This window comes from Mesoplodon mirus, assembly GCF_964341445.2.
Source record: "Mesoplodon mirus genome assembly, chromosome: 10".
Taxonomy (NCBI): Eukaryota; Metazoa; Chordata; class Mammalia; order Artiodactyla; family Ziphiidae; genus Mesoplodon; species Mesoplodon mirus.
In genome coordinates, this window is record NC_138986.1 from 8,633,907 (window position 1) to 8,657,159 (window position 23,253).

Consider the following 23,253-nt stretch of genomic DNA (forward strand, 5'->3'; position numbering starts at 1 on the left):
CCCAGCATCATGAGAGAGGATGGTCCCACATACTGCTAGCCTGGGAAGAGATCTAAATTCAAAATTCAAAGTGAGGTTTCTACTGGATGCTATTGCTTTCACAACATTGTAAAGTCAAAAAATCATAAGTCGAACCACTGTAGTTGGGGACCATCTGTATTACCAATCTACCTGAATCTGTGATCATAAACCTACCTTTTCTCCAATGCTATGGATGAACTGTCCATGCTTCTAGACAAGGCCAATCCCTCTCCTTGTGGGTAAGAGCCCATCCCTTCTTGCCTACATCCTTACATCCATTCCCTCTCTCTCCTACATCATCCATTCTGCCCTCTCTACTGAATCACTCCTTTAAATAAACACATATACAGTTAATTCTCCCATTAAAAAATAGAAAACCTTCTCTTGACCCAACTTCCTTCTAGCTACCACCTTAGTTCCTTCTTTTCCTTTGTGGCAAACCTCCTTGAGTCACAAATTTCTCTCCTCCCATTCTCTTCTGAATCCATTATAACTGACCTTTCTTCTCCATAACTCTACTGAAGGTGTGCTTTTCCAGATCACCTCTATGTTGCTAGATCCAATGTTCACATCTTGCTTAACTTCTGAATAGGATCAGACATCGCTGACTACTCCCTTCTCCTTGAAACACTTTCATCACTCGACTCCCAGGTGACCAAACTGTCTGCAATTTCCTCCATCTCTCTGATCATTTTTTTCAGTCTCCTTTGCTTATTCCTTAACTTTCCAACCTCTAAATATGCTCAAGGCTCATCTCTCTATACTCCCTTGATAATCTCATCAAGTCTCATGGCTTTAAATGCCATCTATATGCTATTGAGTCAAAAATCCACATCTCTACTCTGGACCAATCCCCTGAAACCCTAGACTCCCATATCCAACTCCTACTCAACATCTCTACATTCAGATGACTAACATGTCTCTCAAGCTTAATGTGCCCAAAACTGAGCTTCCAATGCTGCCCCCCCAAATCTGCTCCTTCCCAGTGTTCCCTGTATCAGTAAATGGAAACTTCATTCTTGGCATAACTTCTAGCTATGACTTAGTAGCTTGAATCAAACCAACACTTCTATAGGAATTAGGAATATCTGTTGCTGAAAAGAAAATAAAACCAAAGGATAAGAGTAAAACAAAAACCAAGAAAAGCTGAAAAAACGAAACAAAACAAAAATCACACAGGCGATTTGAAGGCACTGGAGAGCAACCAAGCCAGTGAGGACATAACGGATTGGGATCCCAGGGAGAAGAAAAATACATAGTGATAGAGAACTTCTCCATTGCTTTTTCTCCTGGGGCATTTACTGAGTTTCTGAGCACAGCACTTAGTGCAAGCAGAAAGCAGTGACCCAGAAGTGTCAGGAGTCTTTCAGATCTGGGAAGATAAAAGTTAGAGTTGAGAACTTTAGACAGGTCTTGAAGGGACAAGACCCCAGAGATAGGGGGACCACAGAGAAGTATATCGGACAATTTGCTTGACTATTATCCTTTTATCCTTGAGGCATTTGGTTAATTCTAAGCTGCAAGCGCACTAGAAATCAAGATACCAAGCAGGTGCTAAGTGGCCAAAAAGCTAAGTAGACCTTTCCACAATCTCACAGAGCTGGGAATACAAACTTAGAGAGTTCAAGGTCCCCCAAGATGGGGACCTGTTAAAATGCTAGGTTTTCTGTTGAGATTCTTAAAGGCCTATGGTCTGGAATAAGGGCAAACCAGAAATCGATCAGTCCTCCCAAAGCCTGAATCCTTTATCAAATGTCAACTCTGCCAGTTGAATAAAATTAAATCCTCTGAAGAAAAACAACATAAGCTAGAGCGTCTCTGCATTTTTTTCTACACAATGTCCAACGTTTAATCAAAACCCTTAGAGTGATCTTTAACTCGTTTCTTTCTCTAGCCCCCCACTTCTAGTCCATCTGTTTCTACGCACATCGAACTCAATTTAAATGTCACTTTCTCCTTTGGCCCATTCAGAAACCACCTCAAAATTAAGAGATCAGACCTAAAATCTTCATCCAGTGTTTTTACCTCTAGCATTTACCATATACCTTTATGTTAGTGCTTATACAATGCCTACATCTGCTTTAGACCATAAGCTTCAAAGCACAGGAGGGATCTCGATCTTAATAGAACGCCTTATCATTTACTAGATACAGTTCTACGTATTTTACACTTAACTCTTTTAATCCTCATGACAAACTCTTAAGAGATAAATTCTATTACCCCTATTTTGCAAATTAGCAAGATGAAGCACAAAAACATTACCTTGCCAGAGGTTACAGGGCTAGTACATTGCAGAACCTGGATTTAAATCCACACAGCACTTAACTGAATTGAAGAACGCAAACGCAAATGCAAATAACCGATCACTCAGGGATGCCTAAACTTCACTTACACAAACCAATATTTTTACATTGCCAATACTAAAACCAATCCATTGCGTTTCTGAGGGCAGACTCACCCCATGATGCTTCATTCTTCAGGGCAAAGGGGGCCTAAAAGACTCAAGAAAGTGCCCACCCTTTCCCAAAATGAGACGTCGGTGGGGCAGGCCTTCACGCTCCGTGCGCCCGAGGGTCTCTTGAAGGACTAGCAACAGAGCGGTAAGCAGAGAAGGCGGAAAATACAGACCAGCTGCGGAGGACGGCGGCAGGCGGCCCCTGGGGCGGGAGAGGTGGCGGTGCTGGGAGGCACCAGGGAAGCCCTTGCCCGGCCCTGGCCCGTAACAGAGCTAGGAGCCCGGGTGCCACGCGTGTGCGATCGTAGGTGGACAGCCCGGAGTAGAGGCGCGGCGTCAGTGCCGGGAGAAGCAGCCGAGGGCGGCCCCCAAGGAACGAGGCCTGGGAGAACGGCGCCAACACAGGCCCCGCAAAGCTACACTCAAAAGTCGGGCCGGGGACCGCCGCCGTCCTCCTCAAGCCTCCGCGGGGGATCGCCATGCCCGGCTCCTTCACGCACAGGTGCATCTACAAGGTAGGCTTGGGTGGGCGGAGTCAAGAGCCGGAAGTGCCCCGGCGCACTGTTCTCCCCCGGAAACCCGCCAGCAGGAACTTCCCTGAGGTCCCGCTTCCAGCCGGAACGCTTGGTTGCTGGGCAACCGGCGCGGGTGGCGCCGGCGGGCTCAGTGCTGCACCGAGTAAGCCGAGTGTAGCTCCCACCTCCTGCCCTGGCAACTTCCTGTCCCGCCCGCTTCCCTTCTTGCCGCCTCTCCTTGCGTCGCGGAATCCCTGCCCTTGGCACTACGTGCATCTCTCCGGCTCCCACGACACTTTCGTGGCCACCTGCTTCGAAGCCAAGCTTCACCGAAAGCGAAGCGGTCTGACCCTGGGCGTGGCCTGCACGTTGACGGACCGCGCCTCTCCGGCCATGGCCACCTACACCTACACCAGCCGGCCCCGGGCCCTGCCTTGCCAGCGCCGCCGTTACCGGGACAACCAGATGCAGCCGTGAGTGAGCCAACCAACCCCTCTGTGGTCTCCACAACCCCCCCCCCACACACACACGTCCCGGGGCCGCGGCCCCTTCGCCCTGGCAAAACCTGCCTATGCTGCTTTCCCTTCTCTACACTCTGCGAAATATAAAATTTCCTCCCCTAAAGAACTCTCCCGTGGTGTGGAGAACTGAAGCAAGAAAGGGCATTAGTTAACTCTTACTGATGATGATGCTGGCATGATTGATAACATGTGGACGGAACCGACTTATTTCACTAAGTTTGAGTCAACTGATGTTTATTGTTGGCCGACTATGTGCCATGCAAGCACCTCCTAGGGGCATTTACAGACATTTTCTTACGTAGTCCCCAGTGCTGTGAACTTGGTCTATAACTCCATTATGCAAATGAAGAAACTGAGGTAAAAAGGTGTCACACGCAATAGCGTGTCCAAAATGGGAGCCAACTAAAGCTGTTTCCACAGCAGTCTTTGGGCAGGAATCAGGTTATGCTAACATGCTGGACCCCAAATTGTACTTTTACATTCATCAGTCTTTGCAAATATTCAAATATCCATATTTGGAAAGGGCGTGAAATGTTATGGTTCTCTTAAAGTTCTTGCCGTAAGCCTCAAATTTTAGAATCAGCAGACCTTTCCAAGAATGCAGGCTCCATGCAAACAGGAACCTTTGTGACTTTTGTTCACTTAAGACTGTGCCTGACACATAGCACTCAACACAAATTGCTGAATTAACGACTGAACAGGAGCAGTGTAGCTCTTGATGCTTATTTCAAACAGAGTCTAAATTCATAATTATCTTATTCTGACAATAAAGACTTCTTTTATAAGAAATGTCTACCACTTTAAGAAAACCAAAACAAGAAAATTTAAATTATTTATATTATAAAAGGATTCAATTTTAAAAGGGACTCCTCTGAGAAATACTTCCTGGTGCCTTTAAGTAGTTGCTTACAAATCCTTCCTATTAAATCACACCAACAGTTGAAATAAGAATCAATGGTGGTTCATTAGGAACAATTTCTTTTTTTTTTTATAGAGTTAGTTGATTGGTATATTCAAGTAATCTGTTGATTCAAGCCTTTGGAAGGAGTTCTTTTATTTTTCAAATCAAAGGAGTCTGATTTTTCAGTTTAAAATTATCCTTATTGGTAATTTTCAATTTATAAAAGTAATATATGCTTGTTGAAGCAAATGAGAAATACAAAATAAGGGGGAATAAAGGCAGAGTTAATTATCTCCCACCGACCTCTACTCCCACTTTCTTGTTGTAACCAAATTTAACAACCTTGGGCTTCCCTGGTGGCGCAGTGGTGAAGAATCCACCTGCCAAAGCAGGGGACATGGGTTCGATCTTCCCCTGGTCCGGGAAGATCCCACATGCCGCGGAGCAGGTAAGCCCGTGCGCCACAACTACTGAGCCTGCGCTCGAGAGCCCGTGAGCCACAACTAGTGAGTCCACACACCAAAACTACTGAAGCCTGCGCGCCTAGAGCCCGTGCTCCGCAGCAAGAGAAGCCACCACAATGAGAAGCCCGCGCACCGCAACGAAGAGTAGCCCCCCGCTCGCCACGACTAGAGAAAGCCTGCGCACAGCAAAGAAGACCCAATGCAGCCAAAATAAATAAATTTTTAAAAAAATCTTATTCTTCCACGCCTCCTTGCTTGTTCACACATACAGGAGCATATGCACATATGTATAGAAGGTTTATTTCCAAAGTAATCTGCAGTTGGCTCCCCCCCCCCATTTTATAAGCTCTAATTCCTTTTTTCCCTAATTTCTTTATGTATACATGCACATACATATCTAATCTTTTAATAATTATCCTATCACTCATGCCTGTGGGTTTCTTAGTACAGCTTTATTCCCCAGCCCCTTCCCTTGCAAACCTACTCTCCCTCTCCTGCCCCCAAACCATGTTAAAGACTTTGAATGAATACTTTTGTACTTTTCTCCAGGTTCACATGTTTATGTACACGTGTATAAATATATACATACAGATACACAGCTACAAGGGCTTTACTTCATAGCAATGGTAACATACACAATTCTCAACATCTTCCTTCACTCACTTAATTCTTTGTGGAAATTCCTCCAATTGTTTTTAATAGCAGCATGATATCCCCTGATACCATACGTTATTAAAATTTTCCACTATTGATAGATATTCAGTTCACTTCAAGTTTTTACCACAAAGAAGGAAGTTTCAGTAAATAGCCTTATGTACTGGCTTTTTTTTTTTTTTTTTTTTTTTTTTTTTTTTTTTGCGGTATGTGGGCCTCTCACTGTTGTGGCCTCTCCTGTTGCGGAGCACAGGCTCCGGACGCGCAGGCTCAGCGGCCATGGCACACGGGCCCAGCCGCTCCGCGGCATGTGGGATCTTCCCGGACCGGGGCACAAACCCGTGTCCCCTGCATTGGCAGGCGGACTCTCAACCACTGCGCCACCAGGGAAGCCCCTGTACTGGCTTTTTTAAATCTATGAGGCAGATTCCCAGGGTGGGATTGTTAAGTCATGTGTTTCTTTAATACAGACAAATGGAACAAAATATCTTTCCTCCAGAAATGTTTAAACATACCCTTTTTCCCACATCCTCTCCAGCAATAGGTGTTATGGATTTTTTTCTTTTTGTCTTTGATATCATAAAAACAAAACCAAAATTTATCCTCACTATCACTTTTGATTAGCACTAGGAGGCTTTAATCAAGTAAGCATTATGTTTGGATTTTTCCATTCTGAAAGATCACTGGCTACAGTGGATAGAAATGCTGTTAAGAGACAGTTAAGAGACTTCTGCAACAGTCCCAGTAAACGATAGTGGTGGCAGTGAGCAGTGGATGGATGCCAGAAAGATTTGGGGGGTAGAATCAATAGGATTTGCTGGTTGTAGAAAATGGGGAAGAGGGAAGAGTCATGGATGACTCCCAGGCTTCTAAACCAATTGGGTGGTTAGTAGTACCATTTAATGTAATAGAGAACACTACAGAAGTAACAAGTTGGAGTGGGAAAATGATAATTAGTTCAATTTTGAGGTTGCCTTTGAGACTTTTGAGTGAGATGTCATCAGGCATGTCAACTGGCTGTACAGTCTGGAGCTCAGAGGAGAGTTCTGAGCTAAAGATAAAATTGGGAGTTTTAGGTATATGGACATTAAGTGAAGCCTTGAGAGTGGATGAGGTCAACTCAGGACAAGAGAAGGCTGAATCATGAGGAAATTCTCCGGTGGGGGGAAATAGCAAACACCTGGCTGAGAAAGGAGTCAGAGAAAAAGCAGAAGAGCATTCAGAATAATATGGTGGTATCAGGGAGGCCTGGGATGGAGAGTACTTCAGTGGGGAAGTGGCCTGCTGAGCTGAACACTGTCCAGGAGTCAAGTAAGATGAGCAGTGAAGCATGTCTGGGTTTTAAGTAATATGATGTCAGGCTATCCAGCAGTGGTTTCAGTATGTGATAAACAAGCAATTTACTACCCCTAACAGAATCATTTCTGAGAGAGTGCTGTTATTGGTATAGGTCGCTATTTGGTTTCATAGCCACAAATGGCATATCGTTTAAAGAATTTCAAATGAAAATATCAGCTGTGTATTTTTCACTATTGATCATTCTGACCTCTGAAGTTAAAATTTTATTAATATTTTTTAAATATCATTTTAAAATATCTTTGAGGTTAAAGAACAATAATAAATTTAACATTTTTAAAGCCTGATTCTATTAATGTAACTTTTCAATTCTGGAATCAAAATTTTTTCAGTCCTTTAGAGCAAGCCCCATTTCACCTGGGCTCTTTTCAGGTTTGTTAAGTAGTCTAACAGATTTACATCCTAAATCTAGCTCCATCTCTCACTAGCTAAGTAACCTTGGTCAGATTCCTTTCTGGGTCTACTTCCTCTTCAGTCAAATGGCAACCATCATTCCCAACTTGAAGCTTATTGTGAGCAATAAATAATACCTGTGAAGCGCCTGGCTTTATAATAAACATTCCATAAATGGCAGCCATTTGTCTCCTTACTTTATGGACTGTGCTAAAAAAATAAAAATAAAATATTTTCATCTTAAATGAAAATATTTTCATTTCTAAATCCTATTAAAAATGAGTTGACTTCAGACAAAGACAAATATGACATCACTTATATGTGGAATCTAAAGAAGTGATATAATTGAACTTATTAACAGAACAGAAATAGACTCACAGACATAGAAAACAAACTTATGATTACCAAAGGGGAAAGGGGGGAGAGGAATAAATTGGGAATTTGGGGTTAACAGATACACATTACTATATATAAAATAGATAAATAGCAAGGACCTACTATATAGCAGGGAACTACATTCAGTATCTTGTAATACCTTATAATGGAAAAGAATCTGAAAAAATATTTATATGTATAATTGAATCACTTTGCTGTACACCTGAAACTAACACAACACTGTAAATCAAGTATACTTCAATTTTAAAAAATGAATTGACAGATACCAATACTCTATTACAGTCATTATTTAGAATTTGCTTTTTTACAGAGCTGAAGAACCTATGCGTTACGGAAACATAATGTATGACAGAAGGGTGATCCGAGGCAACACTTATGCTCTGCAGACAGTACCACTGGTAAGTATAATGTGAATAGTCTAACACAGAGCGTTCATGCGGTGAAGGACCAATTTTTGTTTCTTTCTTTTAATTTCTAATCTGTTATAGACTAACACATTTATGAAATAAAATAAAGATGAATTGCTAGAAAAATGAAATTTTAAAAAAAGACATGCAAAATACAAGCCAGATAGTGGTTGCCAGGGATGGGGGAATAGGGAGTAGTTATTTAACGGGTACGGAGTTTCAGTTTTACAAGATGAAAAGAGTTCTGGAGATGGATGGTGGTGACGGTTGCACAATGTGAATGTAGTTAATGCCACTGAACTGTGCACTTAAAAATGGTTAAGATGGTAAATTTTATGTTATTTTACCACAATTAAAAGTATTTTAAAAAATACAAACCCCAATTTTTTACTAGGTTAATAGAACTGTGGAGATCTATTCTAAAAGTTTCCAAATGCTTACTCTCAATTTCTGTAATTAAATTGTTATAGACCAGTTCAAATAGCTCACAGACAACACGAGTCTGAGGACCACACTTTCAGTAGCACTGGTCTAATATATTTAGGTTTGTTTAAATTATCTCATGCTCCAATACTGTTATCATTATTTAATCAAAAAGTCTGAATTATGCTTCTTTTCTTTAGTTCACTCAACAAATATTTATTGAGTTTTAAGTCCTGTGCTGGGTATGTAGGATACAGAGATGAGTAAGATGTAGTGTGATATTAAGAATGATTTCTTGGGGATTGACATATGTGCACTAATATGTATAAAATAGATAACTAATAAGAACCTGCTGTATTAAAAAAATTAAATTTAATTTAAAAAAAGAATGATTTCTTGGCACAGAAATGAAATATAGTTAACTTGTAAACACTCTTTGACATATAAATGCTTAACACCACATGGGATGTATGGGATGTTAGACATTCTGAATCAGCATATATCAAAATCACCTAGAAAACTCAAAAGTATATATGCTTCAGCATACCATGCATCTACTGCATTAGAACCTCCAAAAGTTAGACACAGGGGTATGTAGTATTAATAAACTTCCCTGGGCCATTCTGGTACAGCCAGTTTAGGGGCCAGCATTTAGAAACAATAGCTCAAACATGTGATATAGACACGTTCCAGCCTTTTCTTGTGGCAGTAGCGATGAGTACTGCCAGACCTCGAACAAGAGTAGAATGGAGAATCACTGCTTTTTCGGTCCTATTTTAAAAAAAAAATTATGATGATTTGGTACATTTTTTTTTTTTTAGTTCTTTAGTCAGTTCATCAACACCTCACTTTAAAAGTATACTCAGACTTCCAGTTCCAGACCAGTAGGAATTCACCAATTCCTTCCTATTCCTCCTCTTACAACTAAAACACCCTGGATGTCGCACCACAAACATAGGAAGATTCTGAAAGGTGGAAAGAAGAAAGTGGACTGGCTAGGGACCTCTGGGCTTGAACAACATGGCAGTGAGTCCGTGGGTTTTCTTTTTGCCTCTCGCATATCCCAGAGTGCCAGAGAAGCCTGCAACCTGCAGCCATGACCACTCTGGAACCTGGCACGCCCTAAGAAAACCTGCTCCCTCTATCCAAAGATAGAGGGTGGCCTCGTGGAACAGAAACCTTCTTACCATAGTACCCCTCCTCCAGCCACACACCAGTGGATAAACCGCCCTGCCCCTCCGCATGGCCATTGGTGAGGCTAAGGTGGAGAGCTGGACCTTTTAATATCACGTGATCTCCACGTGACAGCAACAATACGAATCAGTCCTCTGATTCATCCATGGAGTTGGTATCAACAAGGGCAGAGCAGGAGGCTGAAGTGCCACCCTCACCCAGGGGCAGTGAGGTGGTAAGAGATGGTATAAATGGATCTCCTACTTTTTCTGGGGTGGCATCAGCCGAGCCAGGAGGGAGCTGAATTTTCAACCCTACCTGGCAGCAACAAGGAGGAACAAGGTAGTAAGAGGCAGTGCTACCCAGAACCCAACTCCCCTGCACTCCAACACTAGTGTCAGTGGAGCATAGCAAGGAGCTGAACTATCACCCCCACCTGGCACCAGTGAGGTGATGCAGGTTGGCATCCTGCTTTCACTGCCTGGTGGTAAACTTCCCTCTCCACTCACACCTGTGCACTAAAACAAAAGGGGTGACTTCCTGCTAAAACGGTTAAGACCCATAGTCTCACAACATAATACCCAAAATGTCCAGAATACAATTTAAAAATCACTCAATTGTACCAAGAACCAGGGCAGTCACAACTTGAATGAGAAAAATCAATCAAGAGGTGACAACACCAAGATGACTCAGATGTAGGAGTAACCTGACAAGACTTTTAAAGCAGTCATCATAAAAATACTTCAATCAAAAATGAACAATTATGAACTTTCTTGAAACAAATGGAAAAAAATAGAAAATCTTTGCAAAGAAATAGACAATATTAACATGAACCAAATGGAAAATATAGAACTGAAAAATACAATAACCAAAATAAAAACCTCTCAGATGGACTTATTGGAGATGACATAGGAAACAATCAGTCAATACAGAAACAAATCAATGGAATTACCTGGCCTGAAGAACAAGTAGAAAATAGACCCCTGCCCCCAAAAAAGCCTCAGAGATCTGAGGAACAATAACAAAATATCTAAATTACGTTATAAAATATCTAAATTCAGTCCCTGGAAAGGAGGAAAAGTGTGGGATTTGAAAAAATACTCAAAGAAATCGTGCCTGAAAATTCAACAAGTTTGACAAAAGGCATAAACCTTCAAATTTTCACCAAGACACATCAAAATCAAACTTCCAAAAGCAAAACACAAAAAAAGTCTTGAAACCAAGATTAGGGAAATACAAATTAGAGAAATACAAATTAAAACCACAATGATGTAACTACACACCTGTTAGAAAAGCTAAACTTTTAAAATAATAGTGAGATGAAGTGCTTGTGAGGATGTAGAGCAATGGAGCTCTGGTAGATTGCAGTTTGAAATGTAAAATGGTACATTGACCCTAGAAAATCGTTGAGTGGCTGCCTATAAAAACGGAACAAGCACTTACCATTCAAGTCCACAATTGAACTCTTAGACATTTATCCCAGAGAAATGGGAACATATGTTCACATATTAACCTGTTCACAAATGAACACTCATAGCAGCTTTATTCATAATAGCCAAAAAACTGGAAAAAACCAAGTGTCTTTCAGTAGGTAAATGGTTAAACAAACCTGGTACATCCATGCAATCAAGTACTACTAACAAAAGGCCATGAGGGCTTCCGTGGTGGTGCAGTGGTTAAGAATCCGCCTGCCAATGCAGGGAACACAGGTTCAAGCCCTGGTCTGGGAAGATCCCACATGCCGCGGAGCAACTAGCCCCGTGAGCCACAACTACTGAGCCTGCGTTCTAGAGTCCATGAGCCACAACTACTGAGCCCATGTGCTGCAACTACCAAAGCCCATGTGCCTAGAGCCCGTGCTCTGCAACAAGAGAAGCCACTGCAGTGAGAAGCCCGTGCACTGCAACGAAGAGTAGCCCCTGCTCGCAGCAACTAGAGAAAGCCAGAGTGCAGCAGCGAAGACCCAACCCAGCCAAAAATAAATAAATTAAATACATAAATTTTTTTAAAAAAGGAATGAACTATTGATACAGGTAACAACCTGGGTGGACCTCAAGGACATTATGCTTAGTAAAAAAAGGCAATCTCAAAAGGTTACATTCTGAATGATTCCTTATATATAACATTCTTAAAAAGACAAAATCTAGAGATGGAGAACAGAATTGAAGGTGGGACTTGGAGAAATATAAAAGAGGCTCCTCTGGGGCAATGAGATAGGTCTCTATCTTTATTGTGGTAGTGGTTACACAAATCTATATATAAAATCACATAGAATAATATACACAGACACAAATCAATGCCTGTAAAAATTGTGAAAACCGAGTAAGATCTGTTAACATCTTACATGTTAATTTCCTGATTTTGGTATTTTGTTATAATTGTATAAAATGTCACCATTGAAAGAAGCTGGGTGAAGCATACACAGGACGCTATGTACAGTTTTTGCAAATTTCTGTGAATTATTTCAAAATAAAACTTTTTTAAAAAGAGATTATAACTAGATCTGAAACAGTTAAGTTAGGCAATGCATTTCTAAAATGAACTTGTTGTATTTCTGTTACCCTAAATCTTTCAAGGCTGACATTTATAATTACATTAAAAAAATAGAAATAAATCAAGCATGATATTTATAATAATATAGAATATACATGTTATACAAAGGAAAAGTCCTCCATTGAATTATCCCAAAATGATATTAGTAATTATATTAGAAAAACAAAACTGTAGATGATATTTCTTTCTTTTTGGTAAAGATATTTGGTAAAGATATTTCTTTCTTTTTGGTGGTTATTTTATAATAAAAGGAAATGATAACTATGTAAGGGAAGAACTATTCTATGACAGGTATTGTGTTAGACTTGTTACATTATCATCTGATTTGTTCCTTATAATCTAAAACTTAACAGATATTATTCCCATTGTACAGATGAGAAAACTGAATATCTGAAAATGTGGGTTATTAGTCCAAGCTTTACTAATCCTAGTAATTAATAAATTAAGGAGTTGGAATTTGAGCTTCAGAGCCAATGCTCTTCTTTCCACTATATAATGTGAATATGGGGAAAATTTACGATAGGTAGTGTTAAGTTAGGAAAACTGTATAAAATGTATGGTATCACCACAACTTCAAAAAAACTGTATGCATTTAAATAGCAATAACCATTGTATTAGGAAGATGGGGTTATAGGTAATTTTCTTTTTTCTTTTCAAAAAAACTACAATTTCATTTCAATTAAAATGCTTTTAGAAGTCTAATTTTAAATATTAAAAATTTTCATGTAAAGTACTTTTATATTTCTCCTTTTCTTTTCATATTTACCTTGAGATAAGACAAGTTAGCTATAGAGAAGGACTACAAAATTAGATATGGATATGAAATCAAGGACTGCCACATATTGCAGAACTACTGTGAATAATTATACTTTTAATCCCTTAGTCAGCTATTATTTTGTGCACTTGGACAGGCTTCGTTCGGACTGAGGATATTTTCTTTGTGAGCTAATATATCTTTTAAGGAAATTCTGTCCATGAAATCAGATTTTTTAAAAATTTGAGCGCTTTTCAATTTCTTAACTACACATTAAAATTTACTGTGACTGAATGGTTGTATCGGTTTACTAGGCACCAGAGGAGTTCATGGTAAAAATCCTTGAATGAGGAGAAACAATTTATTCGATGGGATTCTGCACCCATTTTACTTAAGTCATAAATTGAAGTTACTTTATATGTTTTGTCAGATACCTTTGTAATTACCAAAGTTCAAATAAATTTTTAATCATCAAGTCACTGATAATCAGGAGGCATTCTATGACAGATGCTTTTATACCATCCAGGAATCACTTTTGGAACAGCAGTCCTATATGTTTTGAGAAATACTTTCTAAATTTTAGAAGCCTTTTCTGTCACTCAGCCTGGGCAGCCCGATCCTGCAGAGATTCAGAGACAGCAGCAGGCTAAGAGGAGGGCTCTTGCCAAAAAACGAGCCCAAGAACAGCTCAGACCACGAACGCCTGAACCCGTGGAAGGCAGAAAGCATGTAGATGTGCAGACAGGTATGTGGGCCCGCCATTGGCGTGGTGGCTCCTGGGTGTGCTTGGTTTTCTATGTCAGTTCATTTTATTTGGCCTTTATATTATTTATGTATCTGTTATGCTGTCCAGTACTTCCCCAGTCACATGGTAGGAGAAGTCCCTTCATTAAACAAACTCATAGACTATATATTATTATTATATTGGGTATGGCTGAAAGTATGAGATGGGGTTTTTGAAAAAAGAATTTAATGACCAAATTAAGTTCTCTCTTAGCCCTTTTCACATATTCTATTCTCAAACTGGCATTATTTCTTATTTTTTATAGCCCAACATGAATCAGTGTTGGACCAACAGGAGAGGACAGCAATCTAGTTTTATTTTGATGTTTTGTCTTTTGAGGGGAGTAAACCCATTTAGATCTGAGTCGCCCACTTCTCTCACCATGGCCTCTTCTTGTCCCTCCTTTTGTTCTCCATTCGCTTTGCATACTCCCCAGGGCCATGGGGGCTCTCCTAGGCTAGTGCCAGGCTTTTCCTGCTTGTTTGACTGTTGTCAACTGTGGAGGCTTACCTACACCTATAGGGCCTAGCTGTGTTGTTGACAGAATCTTGATAGTCAAACAATACTTGGTGTTCTCCTTGGACCAGTGTAACTACTTGGCATTCACCTTGCACCCTGCCAAGATGGTGAGTGGATTCATCTGAGATATTTCTGGATAATAAGGATGAAAGGAAGAGGACCATTCCGTGTTTTTTCCCTACGTTGTGGCCAAGTCTAGAATGAGTATATGTCTGTGATTAGCCAACATAGCTGTAATTCTGAGAGAGCTAAATTTTAGTGTTTATTTACACCATCAGAATATTAAATGATGGAATAGCAGGTACTTTTTGTTGAGTATTTCTTATATCTCAGAGACTATACCAGGTCTTTTTCCTATGTATCTCCTTTATTATTATGAAGACTCCATGTGACTGATAATTATGATCCCTTTTACACATGAAGAAACTGAGGCCCAAAGAGGATGTAATTTGGCTAGGTTCTGTGTTCAACATCTGACTCCGGTTCTCATGTTCTTTGCATGATACCATACTGCCCTTGCCACATATATTATTCCTAAGGTGAAATTTGGTTTCATATGTCTGTTTATAATATGTAGGCTAGAGGGAACATCAAGTAACACAGTGACATGGTGCATAGTTTTTTTAAATAACCAGGAATTTTCAAATCTTTATAAGTTGACTCTCTTAGGACTCGTTTAATAAATGGATTGTTAACTTTGCATCCTGTGTTATACTTTGTGTCTTACGTACGTCTATGGTTTCATGCTCTTCTTTAGTTCTGTTTTCAAATACAAAGCTCAGTGCTTTCTCAACATTTAATTAATGTTCTAGCCTGAGTGACTCTATAGTCTTCCAAATATTATAAAAACGCTTAGTACACTATGTGAATTGAACCCCACATTTGAGTACTTTTATTCCAAGACTTGTTTTCTGATCCATTCAATTCTATTTTGAAGGGACTGTAGTTTCAAATACTTGAAATAGACCAGAATTTCAAACTCAGTGTATATGGTGTTCTCTTAGAATTATACCTTGAAGAAATTGCTGACCGCGTAATAGAAGTTGATATGGAATGCCAAACAGATGCATTTTTGGACAAACCACCAACACCGCTCTTTATTCCTGCCAAAACTGGCAAAGATGTGGCCACCCAAATTCTAGAAGGAGAGGTATAGTACATTATTGGACTTCCCTCTATCTTCTTTATACATAGTTAGTTAGGTTTAGTTAAAAGCTTAACATGAATACAAACCACTTCACAGTCAAGAAGATTCTACTTACTGCATTTCTTTCCAAATTTATCTATAATAGTTTTATCCTGAGCTACCCAGAAATATTATTTTTTTAATTATTTTTTTAACATCTTTATTAGAGTATAATTGCTTTACAATGATGTGTCAGTTTCTGCTTTATAACAAAGTGAATCAGTTATACATATACATATGTCCCCATATCTCTTCTTGCATCTCCCTCCCTCCCACCCTCCCTATCCCACCCCTCTAGGTGGTCACAAAGCACCGAGCTGATCTCCCTGTGCTATGCGGCTGCTTCCCACTAGCTAGCTATTTTACGTTTGGTAGTGTATATATGTCCATGCCACTCTCTCGCTTTGTCCCACCTTACCCTTCCCCCTCCCCGTATCCTCAAGTCCATTCTCTAGTAGGTCTGCATGTTTTTAAATACCATGATCTCATTTTCCCTCTTTGCTGTTCAGAAATAAAAATTTTTAGAAATGTCTTCAGAATATTTACATATTTAATTTTTGTGTGTTTGCATACTTGCTTAATGTATGAATATAAGGTAGATTTGTACCAAATAAAGAAAAGTAATATCTCTGGTATAAAAAGTTCCACTGTTCCTTGTAGATTACATAAATTTTATGAAGATAATCTATGTTAGGAAAATAATCCTAAAATAATTACATTTTCATATCAGTGTGGAATGCATAAATAGGCCAGTTTATGAAATTGAAGAAGAGAAGGCAATCCTTATATACATAATGACTTCAGTGAGATTTAAGATTCAAAGGAACTTGAAAGTACTGTCATTGAAATTGGGAAATAAAGTAAGTTTTCATAATCTACATAGAAGGATATATTTGCCTCGAAATCCTAGAGATGAATTACCAAAATATCCATTATTCTTGTTCCTTTGTTCTTCAAACCGTTATCAAAACAACCAGTAAAAATTGAGCAGAAAAGGCAGAGAATAAGAAAGACGGATATTTCCCTTGGGTTTCAGAGTTTGATCTGAAAATTGTTGAGTATCGAGGTTCATTCTGATGATTGCATAGGTCTTTTTATAACTTTGACTCAATCATTTTTTGCTTGTGAACAGCTTGTGTGCCCTTTGGGCTATTTTGAGGATTAGAAACCATAAATAAAACACCAGCACGGTGTCTGGCACACAGAAGACACTCAATAAATAGTATCCTGTTATTGCTACTCTTCTGGATATTTTTTCACTGAGCCTTTGGTTCATGATTACAATTTTAAACTTGCTTTGTTTTGTGTGTTTAAGCTCTTTGACTTTGACCTTGAAGTTAAACCAATGTTAGAAGTTTTGGTGGGAAAGACCATTGAGCAGTCTCTTCTGGAAGTAATGGAAGAAGAAGAGTTGGCGAACCTGCAGGCCCGTCAGCGCGCACATGAGGAGTTACGCAACGTCGAGCTTGCCGAAGTTCAGCGACTTGAAGAGCGAGAGAGACGACACCGAGAGGAAAAAGTACAGAATTTTAGTTTCTCTCTTAGATTTTGGTTATTTAATAGACTATGCTCAAAATCACATGTAGTATGAACAGAGCTAAAGATCTTTGCCAACATATAGAAAAGACCTGTAGTAATTGTTGCTCAGCTCTCTCCTGTAGATCACAGATCTTTCCTGGACTGAATTACGTTTTTAAATTCCAGTTTACATAAATGTACCTACACAGAGTTCCCAAAGTTCCTAAATGTAACAATTTAAATTACATATGTTCCAGTGAAAGGCACTCTTAAATATCAAGAGTGCTAGAGAAAGAAAGAACGTCAATTTGCCCCAAGTCAGTGGCAGAGAAGGTGGCAGGAAAAAGTGGAGTATCTTTGGGTAGGTGGGTGGTAAGAAGCAGAGGGTCTGCCTAGAATTCTGGATCTTCTTCTCTGTGGTGAGCCTTGCTCCACATCTGTAGAGTCTACTACTTGGGTCTTTATAAAATATTTATACTTGGGTCTTTATAGAATATTTCCCTAGATTATAGGTTTTTAGAACCTTTAATAAAAAAAGTTTTAGGATCCAATTTTTAAAATATACCAGAAACCTCTAGTTAGGAAGCACGAGGCTCAGTAATCTTTAGATAAGAGTCTGTCTGGGTTTGGCAATAACTGTCACCCTGTATTAAACACTGGCTGGATAAATGATGAGAGTTCCCAAACACCTGAAAGGGCTCAAAGAGTCTAGCTTACCACACAGAATAGCTTAGTTGTCGGGATATTCTACCCAAAACCTAGTCAAATGGACTTTCAGTTCTCCTCCAAAGTGAATAATTAATTGTGTAAAGAGCATGGGGCTGATGGTAAAGATTGTGCAAATGCACGATTATTTGCTCACAATTATAAAATGAACACTGACAGAATTAGCTTTGTTGAAATAATTGGTGGAGACTTTATCAAAAAATAGTTAAATTTGTTGATTTACTGTTAGGAAATATATTTTTAAAAATGAAGTCTACAAATCATCTAGATTTATATTTGCTTAAACTTTGAAAATAGATTTAATTAGAAAATATATTAATGTTCCCACTTGTACATAGGGATAGAGAATAGTTCATTAGCTTCACAGATTTCATATGAGCTACAAGAAGCAACAAAAACAAAAAGAGGTTTTATAATTTTCTGAACTTTATGAACTCAAAGAATCATTACAAATGAGGTAATTTATTGGCCCAAGTTTTTAATCAAAGATGTCTAAGCAACTGTAATTTTCATATCAGCAATACTTTAAAATACTAATTAAAAATACATATAACTATTATTATGCTTTGATATCAGCCATACAGTCAAACATGTATATCTTGAAATTATTTTACTTGAAAATGGATCAGGAAACAAATTTTACCTTAAGCTTCATCTCCTCTGAATTCAGTACCTACCTAGCTGTTGAAATTCATTAAAATCTTGACGAAAAACATGAACTGGTAATAGACACCTCGCTGTTCACTTTTGGATACAAATATAAGTCCAAATTCTTCCGCTCACTAGAATCAGTATTTGGGGAAGACGTAATAGCTGAATAACCACCTGTGGTGGCATTTTTCTCTGGGCAGGAACGTCGTAAGCAACAGCAGTGGCAAGTGGTCCACAAGCATAACGAGACTGCACAGAAAATCGCCGCCCAAGCGTTTGCACAGCGTTACCTGGCCGACCTTCTCCCTTCTGTTTTCAGCAGCCTCAGGGATGGTGGCTACTTTTATGATCCTGTTGAAAGAGGTCTGTGGAGGTCTTTGTTAGACTAACTGTCACAATAAGCATCCTCTTCATGGTTCGGATTTATCGCGTGCCCATTTTTATTTTGAATTGGAATCTTTCTATCTCTGAAACAAATTTTAAAATCAATTACAATCAATTTGTTTTAAGAAAGAACTGTTACTAGTAAGAGGTGCATTATAAAGATCTTGATTTTAGGATGTTTACTTTCATTGAGAAACAACATTGGATAGTAGAAAGAAATATGGACTTGATGTCAAAAACCTGAGCTTGAATCCCAGTTTTATCATTAACTAGCTTGATGACCTTCAGTCTCCTCCTGTGTGACACGAGGATTATTTAGGAGCTAAACGTCATAATGTAAATAAAACTTAAACACGGACTTTTTTCACCCAACACGTACTGCAGCATAGTACGGCCCGTGGTTGGTTGAAGCCGCAGATGCAGACCTGCAGATACAGAGGTCTGCCTGTGAAGTCATACGCAGATGTTTGGCTGTGCCTGCGGTCAGCAGCCCCAACCGCCACGTCCTTCAAGGGTCAATTGTATATGTAATCTATATGTGTAAGTAGTTGTCGCTAAGTTTTTCTCAGTAGACTTCCTATTCCAATCAAAATCTCTTTGGGGACAGCTAGTGAGGTTATGTAATGAGGTGTTTATACTATCCCAGGCACTGTATTAAGAGTTGGAGGCTTCAACAACAACCAAACCAACCTGATCTCAGCTTTGATAGAACCTGTACCTGTTAGCCATCCCCCAGCATCCCCTCAGAGCCACTCTCCTCAGCTTAGTGTGGCCAAACGGAGGGGAAGAGATGGCACTTTCTCACTGCCGCCCTCCTTCCTCGGGTTCAAAAGCACTTACATCCATGTTGCTTTGTACACAGGTCCTATTTCAAAGGGCTAATACTGGCTGAGGGCAGATATTAGCAATGTCAGTTTTCACCGATGACACACTCAATTCAATACATAAGGGTCAGGTTACAGACAAATATTATTAGTTTATATTTCTATTGTACTTTGCAATTTTTGTTGTGTTTTTCACACGTGATACCATTTGGCCCATCCGAAAGGGCTGTGAAGGAGGGAGTACGGCAGATTAAGTCCCATTTTTCAGAAATAGAAACTGAAGCTCAGAGAACTTGAATTGCTCTTGGACACTCGGGGGGTGCTTAGGCCTGGACTGACTGGGACTCTGACTCCAGGTCCAGTGCCCTTGCCATGCTGCCAGCTTCCCGGAGTCCAGCTGGGCCTCTTGCTTTAGTCACAGAGGCCAGCAACCTTTTCTGCATTCATGGGTTGCTGGAAAAGTCAGTTATAGATCATTTAAAAGCTTGCAAAGGGGAATTCCCTAGTGGCGCAGTGGTTGGGAATCTGCCTGCCAATGCGGAGGACACGGGTTCGAGTCCTGGTCTGGGAAGATCCCACATGCCGCGGAGCAATTAGGCCCGTGAGCCACAACTACTGAGCCTGCGCGTCTGTAGCCTGTGCTCGGCAATTAGAGAGGCCGCAGTAGTGAGAGGCCCGCGCACCGCGATGAAGAGTGGCCCCCACTTGCCGCAACTAGAGAAAGCCCTCGCACAGAAACGGAGACCAAACACAGCCAAAAATAAAATAAATAAATAAATAAAAAAGCTTGCAAAGGAGATTCATGCTTCAGATTAAGACTATAGTAGTGAATATATATTCTATCACACTCTCTCTTGTCACCCATTGAAAAATAACAATTAGATGCCTGCCCCCCAAAAAAGCCTTTTCTTTTTTGTTGGCCATGCCGCACGGCATGTGGGATCGTAGTTCCCCAAACAGGGGTTGAACCTGTGCCCCCTGCAGTTTAAGTGCAGAGTCTTAACCACTGGACCTCCAGAAAAGTCCCCCAAAAAAGCCATTTTAAAACATTAAAATGTATATTGTAAGGGACCTTTTTTTTTTTTTTTTTTTTTTTTTTTGCGGTACGCAGGCCTCTCACTGTTGTGGCCTCTCCCGTTGCAGAGCACAGGCTCCGGACGCTCAGGCTCAGCGGCCATAGCTCACGGGCCCAGCCGCTCCGCGGCACGTGGGATCTTCCCGGACCGCGGCACGAACCCGCGTCCCCTGCATCGGCAGGGGGACACTCAACCACTGTGCCACCAGGGAAGCCCAGGGACCATATTTTTTAAAGGCTTACACCATAGAGTAGATTTCCATTTCAGTTTGAACAAATTTATCACTAATGGAAACACCTCGTTTCCGACCCATTTCTACATGGCCTTCTTAGATGCCCTCTGACCCTTACCTCTGAATCTTGATCATCTACTGTCGTCCCCAGGCTTCAGCTGGGCTTCAGGTGGAGGTGCCATCATTGCTCAGTCCTGGCTTTGCATTGCATTTGGATTGGAGTTCTGCTCCCAGTTCCACACCCCCTGCTTCCACCCCCCGCCTCCTTGATTCATCTCACGTTGCACCTATAAAGTCAGTTCTAACAGCTTTGACTCCAAGGAAGGGCTCATAGTTCTAAAAATACTGTTTCTACTGCAATTGAACGGAAATGGACCAGAAGATATATAGAGAATGTGGTAACCACAAAAGTGATGCTGTATAAGTCTATTTGACATTTTATAATAAGAAAACAATATTGATGTATCTGTAACATTAGGGGGAAAGCACAAATTTTTCCAATCTATAATGATTCCTAAAAATTGCTTAATGAAGTTAACTTTTTAAATTACAGATATTGAGATAGGATTCCTTCCATGGCTGATGAATGAAGTTGTCAAAACCATGGAGTGCAGCATGGTTGGAAGAACAGTGGTTGACAGTAAGTTCTTTTATTTTATTATTGGAAAGTCATCTCTGAAATTTTTCAGTAGAAAGAATATATAGAAGAAAGATATTTTAAAGTTTTGGTTTTTAAATTTTCAGTATATCGTTTATATTAACAAAGATACATATTTTTGCCCTCAGTATTAATTTTGGTTCTTTTATAATTTGATCAGAATTAATATCTTCTGTCATTACTTTATAAATTATATTCTGTTAAAACGGGCATTGAATATAATGCATATTTAGTGCATTAAGTGGCACAGAAGGTAAGTATGTTGACTTTATATAAAAGGTCATGATACAGGGAAGGGACGAGGGCTGGTGAATATTTTGTACTCATCTGTAAGTCAGCATTATAACTACTAAAATACGAAAAATCACAGTGATTTCTGCACATATAATTTTTCAGTGTTGATTCGTGAGGTGGTTGAGAAACGACTGAGTCTGTATGAGCGTAAGGAGGACAAGCACTCTTCTCTGAAACCTGAGGATGGGCTCAATGGTCCTGGAGGAATGAGACATCCACTGTTGGGCTACGAATTCCAGGATCATGGTCCATCACAGGCACAGAGACCACTTCCAGACAGAGACTCCCTGCAAAGAACACCGTATGATGCAAGGTATATGGAGAGAGTGTCATCCCAAGAAAGGAAGCTTATGGAACAAGAGGATGAGCAAACAGAAATGAGGAAGTCCTTCAGTAGTGAAGAACTGTTGCAATAGAGGGGAGCTTCAGAGCCGTGGAACCCATCAGCAGCCAGTCAGCATTGCAGGCAATCAGGTAATGATGCGCGAGTCCCCTCAGGTTATGCATTAGGTTGTGTTTAGTCAACATGTGCTCCTGTCTAATGGACTGAGCGAATCAAATACGTTGAAATAATAAAACTAATTTTTAAAATGAAACTTTATTTAATAGTAGACTATTTAGAAGCTATATTATAACTCTAATGAGAATTATGTCTAATTACAAGCTTCCCATTACCAGTATGTATAACTAATGAATGTATTTTTCCTTATCCTTCCATCGCCACTGTGTAGCTAATATATTTTTACTTACTGTTCCCATTACCACTATATATAGCTAATATATTTTCCCTTAGTTTTGTGGTTTAGTTCTTTTTTTAGTAAGTATGCTGTTTAATGTTAGATATCAGTGCTGACAGCCATTGAGCTTTTCTTCTCTGCAGAAAAACTGTTTAACTTACTCTAACCAAGAATCCCTAAATGTTGGGTAACTGAAAGCTATAGTGCTCTCTCCTTGCAAAGACCAAGAAGTATACCCATATTTGTATAAACTTAAACAGATAGTTACCCCTTCAATCTTCAATATTCAAGTAATGCTCAAGGGATTCTATGAATTAGTAATATGCTCTCATCTATTTTTTCACATTCCTGCTATTAAAAAATTTCAGGCAGGGGCTTCCCTGGTGGCGCAGTGGTTGAGAGTCCGCCTGCCGATGCAGGGGACACGGGTTTGTGCCCCAGTCCGGGAGGATCCCACACGCCGCGGAGCGGCTGGGCCCGTGAGCCATGGCCACCGAGCCCGTGCGTCCGGAGCCTGTGCTCCGCAACGGGAGAGGCCACAACAGTGAGAGGCCTGCGTAACGCAAAAAAAAAAAAAAAAAATTTCAGGCAGTGCCAATAAAGCTAAAAGTCCCTCCTCAGAGATGACCACTGTCATCCATCAGGTGTGTACCTTCCAGGCCTTTTTCAAGATATTTT

General features: G+C 40.0%; 1 protein-coding gene across 2 annotated transcripts; it reads left to right on the forward strand.

Moving 5' to 3' along the window:
- Positions 1–2,955: 2,955 nt before the first annotated feature.
- RSPH3 (radial spoke head 3) lies at positions 2,956–22,619 on the forward strand (the record flags this gene model as incomplete). Of its 2 annotated transcripts, XM_082634201.1 has the most annotated exons (8): positions 2,956–3,464; positions 7,987–8,074; positions 13,590–13,731; positions 15,294–15,439; positions 16,791–16,994; positions 18,571–18,733; positions 21,440–21,526; positions 21,941–22,613. In XM_082634201.1, 8 exons carry the CDS (start codon positions 2,956–2,958, stop codon positions 22,252–22,254), a joined length of 1,653 nt encoding a protein of 550 aa, XP_082490327.1. In that variant the 3' UTR covers positions 22,255–22,613. The 2 variants fall into 2 exon arrangements, with proteins under 2 accessions (XP_082490327.1, XP_082490328.1); XM_082634202.1 differs by lacking the exons at positions 13,590–13,731; positions 15,294–15,439 and having other exon boundaries at positions 21,941–22,619.
- Positions 22,620–23,253: the final 634 nt, after the last annotated feature.